The sequence below is a fragment of the Caretta caretta genome, chromosome 2, assembly GCF_965140235.1.
Source record: "Caretta caretta isolate rCarCar2 chromosome 2, rCarCar1.hap1, whole genome shotgun sequence".
NCBI lineage: Eukaryota > Metazoa > Chordata > Testudines > Cheloniidae > Caretta > Caretta caretta.
The window spans coordinates 263,021,428-263,044,370 of record NC_134207.1 but is presented as its reverse complement, the minus strand read 5'-3'; the positions used below and the strand labels follow the sequence as shown (position 1 = coordinate 263,044,370).

At 42.5% G+C, this 22,943-nt stretch overlaps 1 protein-coding gene across 1 annotated transcript; it reads left to right on the top strand.

Annotated features, from left to right (window-relative positions):
- The first annotated feature begins 245 nt into the window (after positions 1-245).
- ARF1 (ARF GTPase 1) lies at positions 246-22,006 on the top strand. The gene is made up of 5 exons (XM_048837381.2): positions 246-390; positions 16,140-16,324; positions 17,533-17,643; positions 18,460-18,584; positions 20,509-22,006. Exons 2-5 carry the CDS (start codon positions 16,177-16,179, stop codon positions 20,668-20,670), a joined length of 546 nt encoding a protein of 181 aa, XP_048693338.1. The 5' UTR covers positions 246-390; positions 16,140-16,176; the 3' UTR covers positions 20,671-22,006.
- The last annotated feature ends 937 nt before the right edge of the window (positions 22,007-22,943 follow it).

The following is a 22,943-nucleotide window of genomic DNA, read 5'->3' as shown; positions in this document are numbered from 1 at the left end:
GCCGGCGGGCAAAGGTCGAAGGCAGGGGACACAACCACCGTCCCCTCCCAGGCCCCGCCCCCGGCGCGCGCCTCCCTGAGGCCCTCGGCTCCGCCCCCTCGGCGCGCGCCACGGCGACACCGCGAGCCCGCCCCCTCGGCGCGCGCCACCTCCTCGCTCCTGCCCCCGCCCCCTCCCCTTTCCGCACGCCGAGCCGGGGCGCCGCGGGAGCCCCGCCCACCGCTTCCCTCCTCGGTTACCCGTCGTGCTCCGCGCGGCCCTGGCACTGACGTGGCTGCCCGCAGCCGCCATCTTGTGAGCCTGGGCGGGGAGCGGGAGAGAAGCGCAGGAGGGAACCGGCCCCGAGCGAGAGCCCGAACGAGACCCAGAGCCCGGGGCAGCCAGCGCCGGGTAAGCGGCGACATCCCCCTCGCGCCGCCGGCCCAATGTCCTCCCGCCCCGCGCGGCGGCCTCGGGCCCTTCGGCGCCGGCGGCCGGGCTGCGCCCCGGGCCTGGGGGTGGAGGCCGCTGGGTGGGGGAGCGGCGGGGCCCGGCCTGCCGGGAGCGGCGGGGGCGGACCGGCGTGTTGCCCGTGTTGCCCAGGAGGGGAGGCACCAGTAGGCCGCGGCGCGGGCCGCCCCTCCCGGGGGAGCGTGGGGCGGCCGGGGAGTGGCGAGAAGGGGTCCGGGGAGCGGTTCAAACGGTCGCTGCCCGCGTGGGGTTCCAGTCCCACCTCCCCGACCCGGCCTAGGGACCCGACCCCGGGACGCCTCCCCCCCCCCACCGCCCCAGCCTGGGCCCGGCCTAGGCACCCGACCTGCCTGCCCCCTTTTCTTCTCTGCCCCCCGCAGCCTGGGCCCGGCCTAGGCACCCGACCTGCCTGCCCCCTCTTCTTCTCTGCCCCCCGCAGCCTGGGCCTGGCCTAGGCACCCGACCTGCCTGCCCCCTCTTCTTCTCTGCCCCCCGCAGCCTGGACCTGGCCTAGGTACCCGACCTGCCCCCCCCTTTTCTTCTCTGCCCCCCCTCGCAGCCTGGGCCCGGCCTAGGCACCCGACCTGCCTGCCCCCTTTTCTTCTCTCCTCCCCCCCGCAGCCTGGGCCTGGCCTAGGCACCGGGCCTGCCTGCCCCCTCTTCTTCTCTGCCCCCCGCAGCCTGGGCCTGGCCTAGGCACCCGATCTGCCTGCCCCCTCTTCTTCTCTGCCCCCCGCAGCCTGGGCCTGGCCTAGGCACCCGACCTGCCTGCCCCCTCTTCTTCTCTCCTCCCCCCCCCCCCCCCCCCCGCAGCCTGGGCCCGGCCTAGGCACCCGACCTGCCTGCCCCCTCTTCTTCTCTCCTCCCCCCCCCCCCCCCCCCCGCAGCCTGGGCCCGGCCTAGGCACCCGACCTGCCTGCCCCCTCTTCTTCTCTCCTCTCTCCTCCCCCCCCCCCCCCCCGCAGCCTGGGCCCGGCCTAGGCACCCGACCTGCCTGCCCCCTCTTCTTCTCTCCTCCCCCCCCCGCAGCCTGGGCCTGGCCTAGGCACCCGACTTCGGCCCAGCCAGTTTTAGGGACTCAGTCCGGAATCTCCCACCTTGGCCTGGCTAGCTCTACAGACCTAACTCCACAACCTTGGCCATGTCAGGTCTACAGATCCAACATCCTCCCCCTGCCGCGCCCCCCCTCCACCCCCGTGGGGGAGTTGGATGGGGGCGGTCAGGTCAAATCTCTCTCTCTGAGTAACTTGGAGCTGGCCCAGGGCATATGGATTTTTCTTTCTTGGACCGTTGGCTAGCTTTAGGTATTTAATAACTGTCCAGTCCTGGGAGTGTGATCTGGGATGTGTGTGCCTTCATTAAAGGTTTGAGGGTATAATTGCTTAATTCTTGTAGTGCTTGGGTTGGGTTGTGTGATGGGATGAAATGGTGAAGAGTACAGTTGCTGTCTTTACCCTGGAACAGATTTCTTTCCAGTCTCAACTGCTTGGGTGGGTGACCCAGGAAGTCAGCCTTCCACTATTCTGCATGCAAGGCTTCCTTATAACAGATTAGCTCTTGGCCTACAAAATCCCATCTGCCTTTTATCTGTGGCCCATATATGACACTCCAGGAAGGTAACCCTCTCCCACAATTCATCTCACCAGTAGTATAGAATTCATTGGTCATGAGGCATGATTGGATTTACCCCATCTTAGTATAATTAAAACTTTTGTCACAAAATCATCCAGTCACAGTATTTGACTTTGTCACTCTGGCACTTGGTACCTACCAAAGCAAATTCTTCAGGTTGACTGAGTGTATGCAGAAGTTTTATTTTGAATCCATCAGCTTAATCTATAGCTGAAATGTTAACTATTCAGGTAATATTTTGAATTTTGCTGTGCAACCACTGAGCCTCACAACTCCTCTTTGAAGAGCATTATTATCCCTGTTGTACAGATGAGAAATTGAAAGCTTAAAGTTGAGGGATTTGTCCAAGGTCATTTAGCAGAACAGTTCTATTACTGTTTTTGCCACTCTAATAACCCAAAAGGTTTTTATCTGAATTTGGGTATTCCCTGTCATAACTTTCCTTTAAGGGAGTTAAATTTTCCTCCAAATATTCTTTATTTCTTTGTGGACTTTCTACTCAAAGCGGTACCATTATATATACTGTTAAGCTTGTAGGTATGGAAGGAAAGAGATTTTCTGAAAATGTACTTAGAGGGTTGGTTTGATGCCATTATTTCCTCTACTGGACACCCATAATTGCTGCAAAGCTTGGGAGCTGACTACTTCCCCCAAGCCATTATTGTAATGGTAGCCCTGGATGAAAAGGTGAAGAAACTTACCTGACTTGAAGCTCTTAATTTGGCTGGCTTGACTGTCTTCATTTGCCATGCTTACTGATACTTCTGCGCTGGCAGAGCAGCAAAGCCAAGAGATGGTTTAAACAAATGTCACTTCTACCTGCTCAGCAGCTTTGGGTGCTACAGCAATGGACACTGGTTAAGAAACACCTTTAAAAATCAGGTGCAGGGTAAGTTGTACCCATAAATAGGTAGCTTGACTGATCATGGTGTCCACTTATTTGCTGTGGGTTCCTAATTCAATAACCTTAAATTGGATATAGTGTCTGTTACTAATCTCAACATCAGTCTGTATCAGCAAATCCCTTTGTATAAAGTTATCAAAGTTTTTTATAAAAAAAATCTTATCTGAAAAGGGACTATAAAAGTGGTACATTCTTACTCAATTGATCTTTGTGTAGGTCTGAGTCATACTTGTTGAGTCTGTTGACAAAATGGAGAGTTTCTTAGGCTTTGAAGCTAGCAGAGTTAGGAATGGAGAGGATTCTGTTCCTTTTTGTGACTCAGCAGAATTGTTCACTGTGTTTGTTACCCCTGTGTAAAACTGTCCCTAGGTACTAGAATTGCATGGGTACAACTAAGGGCATAATTACCATGCAGAACCCTTATTACATAAATTGGTGGAAGAAGGAAGGAAACCCATCTTGATGACAAGATTGGTTGAGTTTGGAATGATGGGAGTTAAGTAAAATGACTTTTTTTCTATCAAAGCTGCTCAGTAGAAATTCACTGAGATGACAATATTTACATTTCAGAGTAGAACCACACTTTAGTTTCATCATCTGTTATGAAATATTTTATCAAGTAGGTCATTCTCATGAGTATTGTAGTGTTCTGGATTCTTTACAGTGGGTATATTTGGTCAGCATAGTCTATGGCTACACTATAGCTTAAGTCGAGATACGTTACGTTGCTCAGTGGTGTGAATTGGCAACCCCCCTGAGCAACATAACTCGTGCCTAGTTAAGCACCAATGTGGACAGCACTATGGCAGCAGGAGAGTTCCTGCTGACGTAGTCACTGCTACTCATTGGAGGTGGATTAGTTAAGTGGACAGGAGACTCCTGTCTGCTTAGAGCAGTTACATAAAAGCAGGCGTCTCCAAACTTTCTGAATCATGAACCCCCAAGGCCAGCTCTGGGGAAGCGCCAAAAAAAAAAAAGCGGCCGCCGGCGTGCCTCCGAAGACGGAGCGGCGGGAGCCGAGCGGCCGCCGGCGTGCCTCCGAAGACGGAGCGGCGGGAGCCGAGCGGCTGCCGGCGTGCCTCCGAAGACGGAGCGGCGGGAGCCGAGCGGCCGCCGGCGTGCCTCCTGCTGCACACCCCCAGGGATGGTCTTGCGCGCACCCCACTTTGGAGACCACTGCATTAGAGAGCTTACAGTGGCGCAGCTCCTTGGTGCAGTTGTGGTGCTGTAAGCTCTCTCGCACATAGCCGTTTCCTTTCTCTCCTCCCTCCTGCCCCGTCTGTTGAAGGCCTTGTTCTTGTGGAGACTGTAGAACTAGTGATACAGCTACCACTATCCCCAGCTATCATTCTCTTCCTTGTACTGATGGGCAAAAGTTTTGAATCAGCTTCCTGCTACAACAGCTGTTTTTCTGCATTATTCGGCAGTTTTTCTTGCTGCTTGCAAGTATCTAATTTCATTTTTGTTTCTAATACATGAAAACATTGTGAATATATGGTATTACTTTTGCTGATGTCTCAATTCTAATATAATTCCTATTCATATGCTGATCTTGATCCAAACAGTCAGTTGAGCATTGGCTCTTGGATTTGGTCAAGTGTCAGCCACCAATCTTGTTTCATTTATTCTTTAACTTGAATTTATTCACAGTATCTAGGGTGAGTCTAGTCATAGTGTTGAACTCGTATAGTGAATGGGGATGGGGTAGTATGTCAGACATAGTTTAAAACTTGAGCAGTTGTAACTTACATAAGTATTTTGCTATTGTAAGTCTGAGCCACATTCTGTTTAAGTGGAAGTAGTTAACACTTTCTGCTGGTTAGACTGAGCACAGTGTTCTTAGGTTTCATCATTTTTGAAAGCAGATGAAGCTGTAATCAAATTACTTTAGATATACCTTGACTGGGTAGGAGACTACACTTAACTCTGACATCCTCTTTCAGGCAATTGGGGGCATCCAGAAGTTAAAAATAGAATACCCTTCTGCTTCTGCCCAGAAATCTCATGATTGTAGTCTAACTCCTTCCAGTAGAGTGAATTCCTTTCCATTTTTTGCCAACCTTTTTTTAAAGGAAGATACAGAAGTAATGATCCAAATGAGCCTCTCTAAACTTAATATCTCTTTGCAAAAATGTGGGCTGCCAAAAGCTGAGAGCCTACTGGATTACTATGGAATATGTTAAATTGTTCGCCTGTTTTTTTTAGATAAACAATATTGGGTTATCCCTGTTCTTTGTCTTGATACACAAACTTTTCATAATATTTTAATGTGGTTCAGGGTTTTATTTTTGAAACTTAGAAGTGCATCACTACTTCTCGTGCATTAGGTTGAACTTGAAAACAAGAACCCCAGACTAATGTGGCTTTTGAATAAAATGTTAAATGGTCCACCTTTTGTCTCCATGGGTTCTAGAACATTGTGCAGTCTACTTCTGTTCCCATTACTGCAGGAATGACTAAATCTTTAGTGCACTAGGGCAGTATTTAACTGTTCATGTGTATGTCCCACCTATTTATTTCTATTACAGTAGCACATAGGGGCCCCATTATGCTAAGCGCCATACGGACACACAGTGTGAAGAAGGTCTCGTCCCAGAACTTACTTTCACCTGTCTACTTAAATTGTAACAGACAGAAGAGATGTGATGGAATTTAGGTGAACTCATGTTCCTTAGGAGTCATGTTTCATTCTTGTGCAGAAGCAATTGAGAAGCTGTGGCCAAAGTCGCAAGTAAGATCTACTGTCAATGAAGAACATCATCTTGATTTGAAGACATGCCAAGCTGTGTTCAGCACCTGCAACATTGCATACAGTATACATGTTTTCATCCAGCCCATCTGGGGACTGGCATTGTCTGCTCTGCATGACTCTTCATCTAGTTTCGTAGAGTGCCCTGTTCATCAAGTCTTGGAGAACATGAAAGCCACATTTAGATCAATCTTCAGTTATGCTTAGCAAGAAAAGAATACATTTTGATGGCTCTTGTGGTACCATGAAGAAGAATCACTTCAAATGGGCACAGAAGGGAATTCTTAAAGCTGAACTGTGAAGCAGAGACAGAATTCCCTTTACTGTACCATGTCTTTATAGACAGCTTTTAATTGGCTTTTTCGAGAAGGAATGGTTTATTTTATGTTAGAAACATCAGGAATGTCAGGTCTCTGCTTTCCTTGTGTTGGTTGGTAAGTAACCAAGATACTGTAACTTTTTAACTGTTTTTCCTTCCTTTTCCAAACTCAGCATCCCACCCCTTTCAGTTGGAGATAGGGAAAGTTGCCGCTCTGGTTATGGCATTATGTGCAATCAACCATTTAAGATGCACAACAGATCTTACCAAATACCTCCATTAAAGAGAACAGAGGGCTTAATATATTGTAACAAGTTGTTGGTGGAAGGCTAGAGGAGGAGTGTAGAGGTAGTCTTAATACATCATGGTGAGAGTATTAAATGATACCATCTCTTGTTTTGCAGCTCATCTTTAAATACTCTGTACATGACTCATCTTTAATTCTAAGACTTCATAGAAAGTTAGATTGCCGATGATGATACATACTTAGACTAAAAATTCTGAAAATTAACATGACTTCTATATCTAAAACTTATGCTTAATTTTAGTCCTGTAAATAATATCTTGAAAGTAGTAGTCTTGATTTCAGTAGAAGAAATTAGAAATCCAAAACTATTCCAGCTTCAAAGAATTTGTTGGGTTGGCTACAACTACTTGCTATTTAGCCATCTTTCATCCTTTGCTTCATAGGTGAAAGGCCAGTAAACAACTTCTACAAATAGTTAGGTATAACTGTTGAATAGTCATGTGTTTAGTTACATAGTTGACAGTATTCTGATCAGGAGCTATTTTTAAAATTTGCTGCAGTAGAACATTTTAAACTAAAGGAAACATTCTTCAAGTACAAAAGCATGCAGGTTTGTTTAATTGGCTATATATCCATTTCAGGTGTGAAATACTATGCTGCTAGATTACGTTGGCACTAAAACTTCTAAGATGGTTTATCCCTGTGAAAGTTAGAAATGACCCAACATCTAAACAGTACTTTACAGGTCAAAGGCACACCAAGGAAAACTAAAGAGGTTGGGTAAAACTGTGTTTCTTTACTCTGTGCATTTGTTAGCATGTCTTATAAGTCCATGCAAATATAAATTTTACTTAGTCTTCAATGAGGAAGAGTGCCTTTGATATGTTGGGGGGGGGGTGGAAATTGGTTCATAAACCTGTCATTTGTGCCCATTAAGCATTTAAGTAGCTGGCAAAACATTTGGACACAAGAAGCCGTTTCTAGAATTATATTTTGGTTATACTGTTGACAAGAAAGCTAACATAGGTGGTTGGGGATGGAGAAAAGGACTGCTGTGAAAAATATTTTAAATACATATCTGAAATCACAAGTTTAATATTACATTTCAGACCGATAGTGCTTTGGCTTCAGTATGGTCAGATCTTTTATACAAAGGAGGCATTTTAACTAGTTATATTGTAAATAGCATGTTATGGTGCACAAGAATGTGTGTACATTAATGATACTCTTTACCAGTTGTAGCTATTGGAAGAAAAAGCTAAAGGAAAAACAGCTGAAACTGCTAGTGCTGGCTAAGGGTTTAGCAAGTCTTTAGAATGCCTTCCTTACAGCTGCTTTCTCTTTAACAGACATGGCATGTTTGTACTCTGAAGTAGGGAATTAAGCTTTTCTGCAGTCAGTCTTATTTGCTAGCAGTGCCTTTCCATCTTTTCTATGTTGGTCATCATCAGTAGTAGAAGACAGTTTGTGAGCAAGATGCTTATACTCCTGCCCAGTAGCTTTTCTTGCCATGGTTTGAAACAGTGGACGTGTGTAACACCAGTTTAATTACTGCTGAAGCTCCATGTGAGTGTGGTTATGGAGGAGCACAGATGTAAATATTTTGGTTTTGCATTTAACGTTCTACTACTCAAATTGTGAAAATGGCAGAAGGATGTTGGATATCCAGGTTTTTCCCCACCCTATTGCCTTAACACAGTGGTTTTCAAACTTTTGTACTGGTGACCCCTTTCACATAGCAAGCCTCTGAGTGCGACCGCCCCCTAATAAATTAAAAACACATTTTTACATATTTAACGCCATTATAAATGCTGGAGGCAAAGTGGGGTTTGGGGTGGAGGTTGACCGCTTGCGACCCCCCCATGTAATAACCTTGGCACCCCCCAGTTTGAGAACCCCTGCCTTAACGCATTCTACAATATCTTTTCGTTAAAACAGTGTGAAATTACAGGAAATGGCGACTTACATCACAACTGCTTTTTTATTTAGTCAATAAAGTTGAATCAGTTGTACGTGGCCAAATGGAACTGTGCCATGAAAGACTAAAAGACTGCATTCCAGTTTTCAAAGATCTTAAATCCCAGTTAAAACATCAGTAAAAATACACACCTTTCTTGGCAGATTATTTACAGCATAGTTTGAATTAAAATTAGTAGACTGGCTTTATTCAACAACTATTGGATAGCATATAAGCAGCAAAAGGAGGAACATACTGAATTTCTAAAGGCACGCAAGTAAAATAAAATGCTATTAAAACTGGTATGGATGTTAAAGTATAGAACACTACTAAACGTACCTTTTAGTCATGTCCCTTTTATTTTAGATAATGTAATGCTTAAAGGTTAACATTTGTCAGTGGTGCCATATACCACTTGAGCAAACTTCTAAAATGAATTCTGCATAGTAAAAGCATTACTATAAGACTCAGTCACTCTAATTTTAACTTTGCTATGACTTTACCTAAGATACATCACTTGCTAGAAATGTACCTGAAGTTTGAGATATATTGTGCTTCCTGGTATAAATTTGCAGTCTTACCCAGAAATGAGTCTTTGTTCCTCTTACTGCTTACCAGTGACACGCAACATCTTAACTGAACCTGAATAACAGGTTTCTGCCACTGTGCAAACCTTATGGGAGGTGCTATAGAATGCAACATCAGAGTAAGGGTGTGCTCTGTAGTGTTCAGGGCTCGTCTACACTTACAACGATGCAGCTGCCCCGGTAGCACTTAGTGAAGACTCTACCTACGACACAGAAGAGCGTCTCTTTTTCGGTGTAGGTATGCCACTTCCCTGAGTGGCAATAGCTAAGTTGACGGGAGGAGCCCTCCCATTGACATAATTTTGTCTACACCAGGGGTTTAGTCCGTATAACTACATCACTCGGGTGTGGATTTTCACCTAAGGGATGTAGTTATACCAACATAAGTTTGTATGTAGTCCAGGACTGGGCCTAATGAGCAGCAAAACAGGAGTAAGGGTAGCAAAGGCATATTCAGAGCTGGTGAATGGTACTAGGTTTCAGCCTCCATGGATGTCAGTCATGTCTACAAAATGCGGTTGGCACATTTAGCAGCAGCTCAATCTGTAAAAGCAACCCTGACCTGGAGGGCCGTACCTTACAGGTGATAGAACAACAGAATCTGTTAATTCTCTTGCATCTCTTCTGAGGATGCTAGCTGGGGACTTGCCTATATACAAAAACTGCCTATTGCTGACAGTGGGTGGTGCTGAATGTGGTTTGGCTGCATATGAAGACAAGGATAAACCACATTAAGGTAACTTTTGTCGTGAAGACAAGCCCTGGATGAACTACTTGTGGAGGTTATACCGGTGCACTGGGAACTAGACAGAGACCACCAAACTAGCTTCACATGGACTGTCAAACTGTTAACAGAGTTAATATTTGGGGTCTCTACTAGAGTTAGGGGAAAAGAAAACCGGAGTAAAGGAAGATTCTTTACTTAAGAATAGGCCATATATTGGGTAGTTAAGACTCACTTTAGTATAGTTTGCCTTTTCTCAGGTAAGACACGTAATGGCACACATCCAGACATCTGGAAGAGGCAAGAGAATGAGAAGACACTGGTATGTCTACACAGTATACATGCGTGGCTGGCCCGTGTCAGCTGACTGACTCAAGGAGCTCAGGCTGCAGGGCTGTTTAATTGCAGTGTAGACATCTGGGCTCCAGCCCAGTCATCTATACTGAAGTTAAACTGCCCAGTGAGCCCTAGTCAGCTGACATGGGCCAGCCATGGATATTTAGTTGCAATGTAAACATACTTTTCATGGGCCTTTTTGGGTAAGGGTCTCGCCATATGGGGTGGAGAATAGCTATTCAGAAATTCAGTGTTAATAGTTAGGCTGGTGGTCTTCATAAGTAGATGTGCTAGGGGAAAGAACTAGAAGACAGTTTATATTACTGTAGTGCGAGATGCCCCAGTCACAATTACGTCCCTGTTATACTTTGCGCTATACAGACACATGAAGATACAGAAGGCATGACTGAATCTCTTCCATTAACAATAATATGTAAAAATAGCACTAAAGCCTGTCTTTAAAAAAAAAAAAGAGAGAGAGAGAGAGATTAGAGGGTGGTGAGAGAATGGAAGTTATGCTGATTGATACAAACTGGAAGATGAGTTAGTGGAAGGAGACAAAAGAGGAACTGGAGACTGGAAGAGGCATAAAATAATAGAAGCTTCCCTCCTTCCAGCAGCCATGGTAGGGGGTAAGTTTATCTGACATCTAGCCAGAGGCAAATACAAAAGAAACCCCAAGCAGGAATAGCACCAGGAATTGCATAATTAACGCAGGTTTGTAGCTGGGTTTCTCTATAGAGCATTGCTACTGGTAAGTCTTGCTTCTGTCTAATGGGTGCCTAGTAAATGTTTCAAGTTCTGACTTTTACACAGATGAAAACTAGATTGGTAAATATTTTTATGCCATTAAAAGGACTACAGCTATATGCTCACGTATTGTGTACAGTTTGGGTGCTGCTATAGAGAATATTGGACAAGACACAGAACTGGGTAACAATTGTGGTAAAGCATGCATTGTATCCAAGGAGAGAGAGGAGCTAAGTTTATATTCACTAGAAAAGATCATTTAAAATGGAGACATAGTGAAAAGTGTAAAAATCTGAAGTTGAATAGAAAGGTGGATGTCATAAAACTACTGAGGAGGATGATAGTTCTAATTTAGGCTTAAATGGGGAGCACAAACTTATCTGCCACCAAAAGAATTCAAGGAAAATCCTCCTGTCTCCATAGTTTGTGGAGGGGAAGTAGCAATGGAATTTAAATGTAAACATAGCCCTGGTCTACACGGGGGTGGGGGGTCGACCTAAGATACACAACTTCAGCTACACGAATAGCATAGCTGAAGTCGGTGTATCTTAGGTCAACTTACCTGGCCGTGAGGATGGTGGCGAGTCGACTGCTGCCGCTCCCCTGTCAACTCCGTTTCCCCCTCTCACGAGCTGGAGTTCCGGAGTTGACAGGGAGCGCGTTTGGGGATCGATTTGTCACGTCTAGATGAGATGCGATAAATTGATTCCCCAGTAGATCAATCACTACCCGCCGGATCAGCGGGTAGTGAAGTCCTGCCCATAGAAACTTGTTACTGTAAGACAACCACAGATTGTATGCCTCTTTTGAGGCATGGGAAGACATTAAGAATCTCAACTACATGTTAACTGAGTATCCAATTTTAAATGGCTGCCGTCAAGATAGTCATAACCTAAATTCAGTTATGTCTTTAAACATGTAAAATATTTTTTAAAAATTTACTCCACTTCTTTACAGGGCTTGTAAAGTATCCTAATGGTGGTGGTACTCAGCCCTCCAGCAGGGGTGTAGTTATAAATGCCTATGTAACAAAACAAAGTCCAAATCTCTTTTTTTTTTTTTTTTTAGTCTGGTATAGGGATCTGCTGTGGAGGCAGCACACTCCTGTCCAGTGGAATGCTTCCTGTCATTCACTGCCCTCACCAAATAAGGATTGACATTGCTGCGAAAGGAGGCATCTCCTGTTCTTGTCTGGAAGACTGGTGACAGTGTTTTGAGGAAATGGGGGCTCTAGAAAGAAGGAAATGCATTCCTTTGCAAATGAGTCATGCCATAATCTTTCTGTGTGATACAACATTCATAAGTTGAACTACAGTTCTCTCCAGTAGCTCAATATTTTGGCTTTATAGGAATGTGAAAGCATTAAGGTTTCTTAAGAGAAAGCATCTCTTTTTAACTATGACAATAAAACAAATTTTAACTGGAAGTAAACCTAACACTAAAGACAGTTTCCACGCCACATCTTATTAAACTTACGTGAATTAAATGTTGGTGAAAGATTCCAGAATGACAGCCCTCGAGACTGAAAACAAACATGGACAGTGGTGCAACAGAAGCATTCTACTCTGCCGATCCTAAACTTTAGTCTATCTCTGTGTGAAAGAGAGTGATAGCTTCTTGATCATTCTGAGACTAAATAAGGATCCCTTTGACAGAGGGCACTGGGATGCTCAAATCTTTTTTGGGCGCTACACTGAGTCATATTTAGTCTAACTTCAGATATTTATATATTGGCTTCAGTAATATTCAGTAATTCCACAATTATTTTTAAAACTTTGGTTAAAAATGTATCGACTAGAACATCATTTTTAAGAACATAATTGCTGAGAACCTTCAGTGAGTTTTGCAGCGAAACTATACTATTCTTAACACATTGCTAAACAACTCAAGGTAGATTCTGGTCTCTTTGCATTACTCATTGCTAAGTATTTTGGGGGTGGGGAAGTGTAATAACTGACATGTTTTAGTCATCAAAAGGAAATTGAGTTCTGTGACATGGACTATCTTAAGAGTTTCTTAAATTCGAGGGACAGTCTTAAGTCTCCCTTGCTTACTGCACATGTGCAGTAAACTTTCAGATGACCGATTCATTGGTAATGTGTTAAGAGTACACATCATATTATATAAAGAATTTGGCTTATTGTAGTAAACAGAAATCCTCTAAAAATCATGCCGTTTATGACTATATATTCCTGCTGCCTTTTTTGTTCGAAAATGTATACCTTAATTTTAAGTTAACTTTTCCATTCGTGATGGTCATCTCTGCATATATCAATGTACATTTGAGACCTCAGTTTCCAGGCAAAACAGAAACAAAGTGAATTATGTCACCAGTTCAATGTAATGCAGTGTCACCATCTACTAGTTAAGGAACATAAAAAATGTTAAGCTTTTGTTTTTAAATGTCCTTAAGTTCTTACCCTTTCTCTCTGGTAAAATTTGTCTCGGATGCTGTTTTCAATTGAATGCAACATACAGTGATATTTGTTAGAAAAGAATAATTTTTTGTTGCCATAAACGGCAATAATTCCTATCCCTAGAATGACATGGTAATATCTTTTATTGGACCAACTTCTGTTGTTGAGGGAGACAAGGTTGGTCCGATAAAAGATAATACTTCACCCACCTTGTCTCGCCAATATCCTGGGACCCACACAGCTACAACACTGCATATCCTTAGAGTATAGTACTGAATTTGCTGATAGCAACATAATGTACCTTTTAATGGAAATATAGCAGTGTGTCAGTTACATAGATGAACTGCAAAGCTTTTGCTGAAAATGTAACCCTGTGGGTCAGGACTTAAAAGTAGAAAAGCAGATATCTGTTAAAACTGTCTTATATTTTAACAGTTTCAGAGCACTTGTTTCCTCAAATCGTAAAGAATCATATTCTGAGCTATTTTTTTGGTCTTCCGCTTTCATCACAACTTCAGTGCTCACTTGTAGATAGGATTAGAGTAGAATGATTAACACCACCACCATTTTCTCATATTGTCCTTTTGACTGATACTTTTGCGTACCCAATCTCGACCAACAGTCAATGATATCTCCTAGGAAGTTTCAATAAAACCAGTTGATCTACTTTTGAGAAGATTGTCTGTCTCAAAGATGCGGGTTTGGTGTTTAGCAAAGCCTCAACCAATATGTTGTTCACACTGCAAATTGGCTTCCTCGTATAAATCAATCCGCTGGTGAGGAGGGAAGCAACTGTTAAAGAGCAGGGAAGCATGGTGGGCTGTGTCGGGGATTTGTCACTTCCCATGTGTTTGTTTAGTGTACAGAGTAGTGTTTGTGTTTTTTTAAAAAAAAAAATAAAAATAAAAAGGCAGCCCAGGTCTTAACATCTTTTAGTCAGCTTAGAGTGAATGGTATATTTATCATTTTGAGGTAATATATGTGCTATGAGTAACCCACACAAAGCGTTGAGGCACGATGAAGTAGTCAAGTGTGTTGTTCATGTTGATAAATCACGTACACTTCAATGTTTTCTTTCACTAAAAATTAATACTTAGCTTTTGTATAACTTTTCAGCATTGGAAAAGGATGGTGATGCTGAGTATGTCAGTAATTGAAAGATATAGCATAAGCACACTAACAAAAGATTCAGGACTACTTATGGTAGCTATCTTATAATTAGGACTACCTTTTCCCCCATTTGTCATAGTCCTTGCATTTTCCGTAGTTAGGCAAAACAGTTTAAAAAAACCACTAATCTGTATCCAATGCATTTTTAAAATCCTGAAAAGACCATGAGCTCCTGACAGCTTTTGTTAGAATTTGTGTTCAGCTGCTAGTCTATAGCTGTTCTTAGCCCATGTTACTATGAAGAATGTTGTCAGTAGTTATACATGCAGTAACTTGTACATAAGACCAGATGGTATTCACCCAAGAGTTCTGAAGAAACTCAAATATGAAATTGCAGAACTACTAATTGTGGTATGTAACCTTTTGCATAAATCAGCTTCTGTACCAGATAACTGGAGGATACTAACATAATGCAAATTTTTAAGAGAGGCTCCAGAGACAGTCCTGGCAATTACAAGGCGGTAAGCCTAACTTCAGTACCAGTCAAATGGGTTGAAAATAGAGTAAAGAACAAAATTGTCAGACACATAAATGGACTCAGTATGCTGGAGAAGAGTCTGTGTGGCTTGTATAACGGGAAATTATGTCTCACCAATCTGTTAGAGTTCTTTGAGGGTGTCTGCAAATATATCAAGGGTGAGCCAGTGAATATGGTGTACTGGGACTTTTAGAAAGCTTTTGACAAAGTCAGTCTCCATGGCTTTTAAGCAAAGTAAGCACTCATGGGATAAGAGGAAAGGTCTTCTAATGGATCAGTAGCTGGTTAAAAATAAGAAACAAAGGTTAGGAATAAATGGTTTTCACAGTGGAGAGAGGTAAATAGCAGAGTCCCCCAAGGATCTGTACATGAACCAGTGCTGTTCAATACATAAACTTTCTGGAAAGAGAAACAGTGAGGTGGCAAAGATTTACAGACAATAAAAATTACTCAAGATAGCTAAGTCAAAAGCTGACTGGGAAGATTTACAAAAGGATCTCACAAAACTTAGTGACTGGGCAACAAAATGGCAGGTGAAATTCAGTGTTAATAAATGCAAAGTAATGCACTTTGGAAAACATCTCAACTGTACATATAAAATGGGGTTTTAATTAGCTGTTACCACTCAAAGATCTTGGAGTCATCCTAGGTTGGTCTTTGAAAACATCTGTTCCATGTGTGACGATAGTCAAAAAAGCGAACAGTATTAGGAACCATTAGGAGAAGGATAGGTAATAAGACAGAAAATATCATAATGCCACTAGATGAATTCATGGTACGCCCACACCATGAATACTGCATGCAGTTCTGGTCACCCCGTTTCAAAAAAGATACAGAGAAGGGCAACAAAAATTATTAGTTTCTATGTGAGGAGAGATTAAAAGACTGGGACTGTTCAGTTTAGAAGAGATGACTAAGGGGGTTATGATAGAGGCTTATACAATCATGACTGGTGTGGAGAAAATGAATTAGGAAGTGCTAGTTACCCCTTCACAGAACACAAGAAATCAGGGATCACCCACTGACATTAATATGCAGCAAGTTTAAAAAAAACATAAGGCAGTACTACTTCACACAGTGCATAGTTAACCTGTGGAACTCATTGCTGGGGATGTTGTGGAGGCCAAAAGTATAACTGGGTTCCAGAAAGAATTGAATAAGTTGACAGAGGATTGGTCCATCAATGGCTACTAGCTGAGATTGTCAGGGACACAACCCCGTGTTCTGGGTGTCCCTAAGCCTCCGACTGGCAGAATCTGGGGCTGAACAACAGGGGATTGATCACTCAATTACTGCCCTGTTCTGTTCATTTCCTGTGAAGCCACTGTTAGAAGACAGGATATTGAGCCAAATGGACCATTGGTCTGACCCAATATAACCATTCTTATGTTTTAATTGTCTTGAATTTCTTCTCTCTAGATTTCATTGGCCAGTGCGGGAACACCATATTTCAAGCATGGGAAATATTTTTGCTAACCTCTTCAAAGGCCTTTTTGGCAAAAAAGAAATGCGTATTCTTATGGTTGGTCTGGATGCTGCAGGAAAGACCACTATTTTGTACAAACTTAAACTTGGTGAAATAGTAACTACTATCCCTACTATAGGTAAGATATTTACATTTTGCTTGCTTTTTTAACCATTCTGAGATTCTGGTCCCTGTGGCACATTGTTCCCATACTTCGGTGTCTTGAGTCCGTCATGTGCTTTGCTGGTTTCGTGGTTCGGTTGCAGTGCTGCATCCTGACTTGGCTCTAGTGACACTTCACCTCTGAATGGTTGGGGTGGAAGCAGTTACCTCTTTAGGCCTGGGAGGAGAAGAGAACCTATGACCAATGTTCCCTCTAATTTTTTGTATCCATGTGCGGAATGAATTTTGTTGTGTGCACCAAAGAATATGGAGGTGATGTGTGGCGGGGGTGGGGCCCAGTGGTTCAGAGTGTGGGAGGGGGCAGAGGGTTGGATGCAGTGGGGAGAGGGCTGGGGGTTGGGGTGCAGGTTGCAGAGGGTTGGGGTGTGGAACAGGGCTCAGGTCTGGGGCAGGGAGTTGGGGTGCAGGGGGGCTCTGGCTAGGGATGAGGGGGTTGGGGTGCAGGCTGCGGTGGAGGGGAAGGACCTTTCTTTCCCTCTCCCCCCACCACGCCCCCATGCCCTATCTTGCTGCAGCAGGCCAGGGGAGAGGCACCTTTTCCCGGCCGCGGCAGCTCCGGGGCTAGGGCCGGGGGAGAGGCACCTCTCCAGTCTAGGGCCCCTGTGGTTGCACACTTGCATGGCCCTTGATAGCCTGCCATGTGGCCGCACAGTTTACAGAGAACTTAGCATATGACTGCTTTTAATTCCATTCCTTCCTTCTGGCCAGTGTGTGGAGCAACTTTTAATAGGCTGGGGAAGTTTGTCTAACTTTTCTATGCTAAGGGCACCACAAACATGAATCATTTGGGGTAGGGGTGGAAAAACAGAGTGGCTCTTCTGGGGAGATGGAATGGTCAGAGGTTAGAATCAAATCAATAAAATCTGAAGGTAAGGTAGGAAGGAATATATTTAAAAGTCCTTTTAGTTCCTCTTACAGTTCCAGCTGCAGAAGTTTCAGTTGAGGAGTCATTCATACACACTCATTACTGTCTATTTTTAGGGGACTTCAGAAGGTAAGAGAAACAGCTCTTAACCATGTTGAGGTCTTGAGAGGAAAAGTGTGAAAGCATCTAAATTCAACTTCATATACTTGTCTTTTATGGTTACTTCTGAGCATGAATTGGAGACAGTAGTATGTATTTTCCTGCTTGATCAATTTTTTTTGTCACCATTTCTATTTCAGGTTTCAATGTAGAAACAGTAGAATACAAGAACATTAGCTTCACAGTGTGGGATGTAGGTGGTCAGGATAAGATCAGACCTCTCTGGCGCCATTATTTCCAGAATACACAAGGTGGGTCCTCAGTTAAATGACTATCTATAGTAAAGAAACTTGTGTGTGTTAAACTTTTTTTTTCCTGAATTGCTTACTACATGAAAACATAAGCCAAAGCATCAAAAAACTGTCCATTCAAGGGTTTGGTAAGTGGGTACCAATCCAAAACTTCAGTGTGTTTGTTTCAGTTCCCAAATTAGATTAACATAGATGTAAAAATGACAACAGTTGCTCCTTTAAAACACTTGAGAATCAGCTGTTTTGCTTGCCTGTCAAAACCAGGGTTCAGAATTCTTTCCTCTGGAAGAGTTGAAAATCTGCTTTTAAACTAATGGAGAAAATATGCTCCTTTTTAAGTACTTGTCATCTACTACAGAGCTAACATAAAACCAGGCGTGAAGGACATGAGATAACTTGAGGAATTGATGTTAAAGCATGTAAAATACAAGTCTTGTAGCAACTCTCCTGCCCTATAACAATTCTTTAAGAGAACTTACACTGTGTGAAAATATTTTTGTAGTTTTAGTTCTCTGTGTGTGTAATTTGAAATCTGTTCTTGGTCCAAAATTGGGAGAAAATCTATGCATAGTCAGCATTTGCTGGGATTTGTCATTATCTCAGACAAAAGAGGTTCTAGTAGGTAGAGACACACAAAGTGGTACGTACGTATCGATAAGCTGTTTGCTTTATCTTCTGTTAAAACTTCAAAATACTTGATTGTTCCCCAACCCTTCCCCCCCACCCTGACCTGAAAAAAACTAGGATTTTTTTAAAAGGAGAATTTCTGGTGTGCAGCTAGTTGGGTTTTTTGTAATGATTGTTTTTGTTTTATAGGTTTGATTTTTGTGGTTGACAGTAATGACAGAGAACGAGTGAATGAGGCCAGAGAAGAGCTTATGAGAATGTTGGCAGAAGATGAGCTGAGAGATGCTGTCTTACTAGTGTTTGCTAACAAACAGGTATGAGTTAAAGGCTTCTATTTAAAAAAAAAAATTCTGAAGAGTCATGAAATAGTTGTGTAAAAATGTTTGGTACACTGCGATATGGCAGTCTTCAACATTCCTTAGTGAGCGACTGAAAGGGCACTCAGTAGAATACCATATTGACACTGATCTGTAGCTCCACAGGCTTCAGCTGAATTTAAAGTGTGGGTCCTTCTCTGAAAACTGACTCCATCAAAGTGACATCATAAATCTTCATATTTTTGTCACACTAATTTCCATACCAAATTCTCAGCTTGCTAGTAAAGAATGCTGCCAACTTAACTTAAGTTAATTTAAAAGTATTCTGCTATTGCACCTGTCTGAATTTCCCCATGCAGTCAGGAAACTGACTATAAATAAATACTGCCAAAGCATACAGTAACCTGAAGATAGGTTATCTAATTCATTAGTTATGGTAAATTTAGGTGTCCCTTGTAATAGATACAAAAATTCTGTCAGTTGACTGCCTTTGTGGTATCCCTTTAAAAAAAAAAAAAATTGAATGGCAAGCTCTGCAAACTCTCCATAGACTCAGTCTAGCTGGGTTTTCTGTCTCATGCATCACCACCAGTAGTGCATGGCTTGGTCTAGATTAGGTCCTCCTTAAAACTCATGTAACTGTATTGCAAATTTGAACACATGCAACTAATTAACTTTTCTGTGTAAGAATAGAATTCAGTTGACTCAGTTTTATTGGCTACAGCCATTAAAAGCAATAAGTAGTCATTGTTAAAGTCTTCAGGCAAGACTGAAGGTAGGCAGGGAGCAGAGCTGTTAAGAGTGCTATTTATGTACCTGCTCGTCAGAACTGCACTTCAAGTTTTTTCAGAAAAATCCCGTTTCCTCAGCTGTGAAGAGAACCTCGTGACTAAATGGGAGCTGACATTGTGAGGTCTCCCAGATGGCCTGAAACAATAGCCCTGAAGTGTGAGCTGTCTTATCTCAGTACATGTTAATTCTGAATCTTAGGGCTTGTCTATGCTACTCGCTGGATTGGCGGGCAGCGATCAATCCACCGGCAGTCGATTTATCGCATCTAGTCTAGATGCGATAAATCAACTGCTGAGCACTGTCCTGTCAACTCCGGTACTCCACCAGAACGAGGAGCGCAAGTGGAGTTGACAGGAGAGTGTCAGCTATTGACTTACCGCAGTGAAGACACCGTGGTAAGTAGATCTAAGTACATGGACTTCAGCTATACTATTCACATAGCTGAAGTTGCATATCTTAGATCAACCCTGCGTGGTAGTGTAGACAAGCCCTTAGTGAGTTTAAATGTCAGCATTAACCATTTTGCTGCTGATCTCTTAGCAGAAGCATCCAGCAATTACAGAATTGTAGACAGCTTGAATAGAGTTCCACCCCTTTTTCTAATTTGATCCGACTGTAAGATTCTCTTTTTTAAAAAGCACATTACCAAAGTTAAAAGATTAAACAGAAAGCTGTTACTTTTAATCTACAGCTGAGAGAAAGCAGAATCTTAACCGGAGAGCAGAGATTTTCAAAGGTGTAATTTAAATTCTTTAAAATTACTAAATTAAAATGTAACTGCTAATTTAATTAAAAAGGTAAATCTTTAGATATCCTTGCTTTTCCATTTAATAAAATGAATTCTGCATTTCAGTTCTGCATCACCAGCTTCCTTTTTCTTATACAATACAGTACTTTGGGGCAGTTTCATTCATAGGATGAAATAAATACTTTTCATTGACTTGTGTTAAATTTTTCTGAAAACTCACATTGAGTTAGGATAGTTACATACTAAGGTGTTATGCAAATACTTCTGGTGTTCATTGAAGTATTACTTGGTTTCGTACCTTCTCATATGTGAACACTTGAACTGAAATATGTAAAAGATTTTTCTAAGTGGAAAATGACTTTCTTGTTTTCCCACATTCAGGACCTCCCTAATGCAATGAATGCAGCAGAAATTACAGACAAACTTGGACTCCATTCTCTTCGCCACAGGAGCTGGTATATCCAGGCAACCTGTGCCACGAGTGGAGATGGTCTCTATGAAGGACTGGACTGGTTGTCCAATCAGCTCCGAAACCAGAAATGAAACCATAAAACTTCCTCTTCCCTCTTTTTCCTCCCCTCCCTTTTATTTCCTCCTCTTCGCCCTTCGCTTTACTCTAATGTGGCAAACTGTGCTACTTTGTGGTATTGAGTGCCGGAAGCTGTTTTCATTACTTTTGTCACAGTGTGTATTGCACCATGCTGTAAATGTGGCAAATACAAGCCTGAAAACAGTTAGGTTTCTTATTTAATGTAAATAGTTTTTGTTTCCAATGAGGCAGTTTCTGGTACTCCTATGCAATATTACTCAGCTTTTTTTATTGTAAAGAATCAACTCACTGTTTAGTACTGGGAAGGGATTTAAGCGGATTAACATATGGGTTGCCAGTAGTCAATGTGCAATAGAGCTGAATACTGTCCCTGTTGGGTTGTGAGATCTGTGTTGAGATCCATTTTGGTGGTTGGTTTTTAACCTGAATGCTCTATTTTTTAAAAAGCTACAGAAAAGTAAAACACTTGAGCACATAAGAAGTATGTTGGACATAATTTCTGTGATTCCAGTTTGAATACCAGTGATTTTTAATTCCTTTGACATGGCCATGCAGAAATGAAACCAAGCTTCATCTGATTAAAATACAGATCCATGTAACTGCTAGATCTCTGGATCTTTCTGTAGTTCATAGCATGTGTGTTCAAAGGTTTGTTTGAACTGGTTTAGAGCAGTTTGAAAATTTGTTCATACAGCTTAAACCTCTGTGTTTTGCTTCAGATAAGGTTGATATTGTGATCTTCCATCAGACTTGAATAATTTCTGGGAGGGTCACATTTTTAACCTCTTACATCCTATGTGAAGTGTTTTGTACTTTTCTTGTGTGTAAACCACTCCAGAAGGCAAAACCTTTCCACAGAAAGCACAGCCTACGTCAGTCCTAAGCTCTATAGTCGGAAAGTACTGTACGTAAATAAGAAATGCCATGAACAATTCACCAAACATCTAGGTATAGTGTCTAGAAAAAAGCATGAGAGTCTGGAGAATCATTCCATTCTAGAAGTATTCAATCCCATTTTGGAACAATCCCATATCTGTATATGTGTGAAAACCCTGGGCATCCCTCATACTGCAAGGTTCAGATTTGCCATCAGAAAAAGATCTCTTTACTTTTTTCTTTTGTATTTTGATAAACACTGAAGAAGCTGGAGCTGTTGAAAACATTAAACTTGGGGAACTATCAGAACTGGTTTGTTTAGTGTTGCGGAAACCTTTATGCTTTCAATACACAATTAGTAATCAAACTGTTTTGTATACTTGTTTCAGTTTTCATTTTGACAAACAAGCACTGTAATTAAAGCTATTAGAATAAAATCTCTTAACTATTTCATGTTTTTATGTCTTGCTGTTTATTTGATCACCTTCGTAGAATCATAAAGAAATACTTGTCGAATAAAATGTTTCCTGAAACTTGCACTAGTATTATTCATAGATCCCAATGATCCCTTCCAGCCTTGGAATCCCCTTGTCTGGCCTCCTGTATAATGCACGCCATAGAACTCCCCAAAATAATTCCTACAGCAGATCTACTAGAAAAACATCTACTCTTGATTTAAAGATTCAGTGATTTGTGGTATGCCGAGTTGCATCACTGCCTGACCTGTAACTACGGGTCACCTTTCTGCCAGAGCAGTAAAGAATCCTCTCAGGGAGGTGTTAGGCCTTAAATTTGCTGATATCCAGTAGGGGTTGCTCACTGGATTTTAATCTACCCCTTGTCATACTTCTAAGCAGTAACTTAATGTGAGATCTGAAAATAAGCCTTATCTCTTAGTTTGAACAAGGTGGTTAATAAAATCTCAGCATCCCAACAGTGTCTCCTTCTGGAGTTTGGTTGAGTCCTGGGGTGAAATCCCACTAAAAATGTCCCACCTGTCAGCCACATGTTACAGCGTAGCTGCTGTAATTGTTCCTAGGGGACTGCAGTGAACCTGGCTGTGGGCTGGAGCAAAGCCCATATCCTCCAGAAATACTGCAGCACATTGGCTTCTAATAGTAGACAGAGCAGATGCGGAGCAGGCAAAACAATGCCTCTGAGGAGCTGATTTCAGATTAGTTCCTGTGGGTACTGGGGTCTTCTGCACTGCAATTGCTTCCTGCTTCAACAGAGAGGGAAGGGAAGTCTGAGCTTGAGAAAAATCCAGTGAGCTGAGGGGATTCAGAGCAAGGGAGGAGACTAGTACCCAGCCTGGGGGCTGGAGCAATTTCTAAGGTGGGGCAGTATTCTGATCTGGGAGGGGTTGGCTGGCTTGCACAAGTGGAGTGGG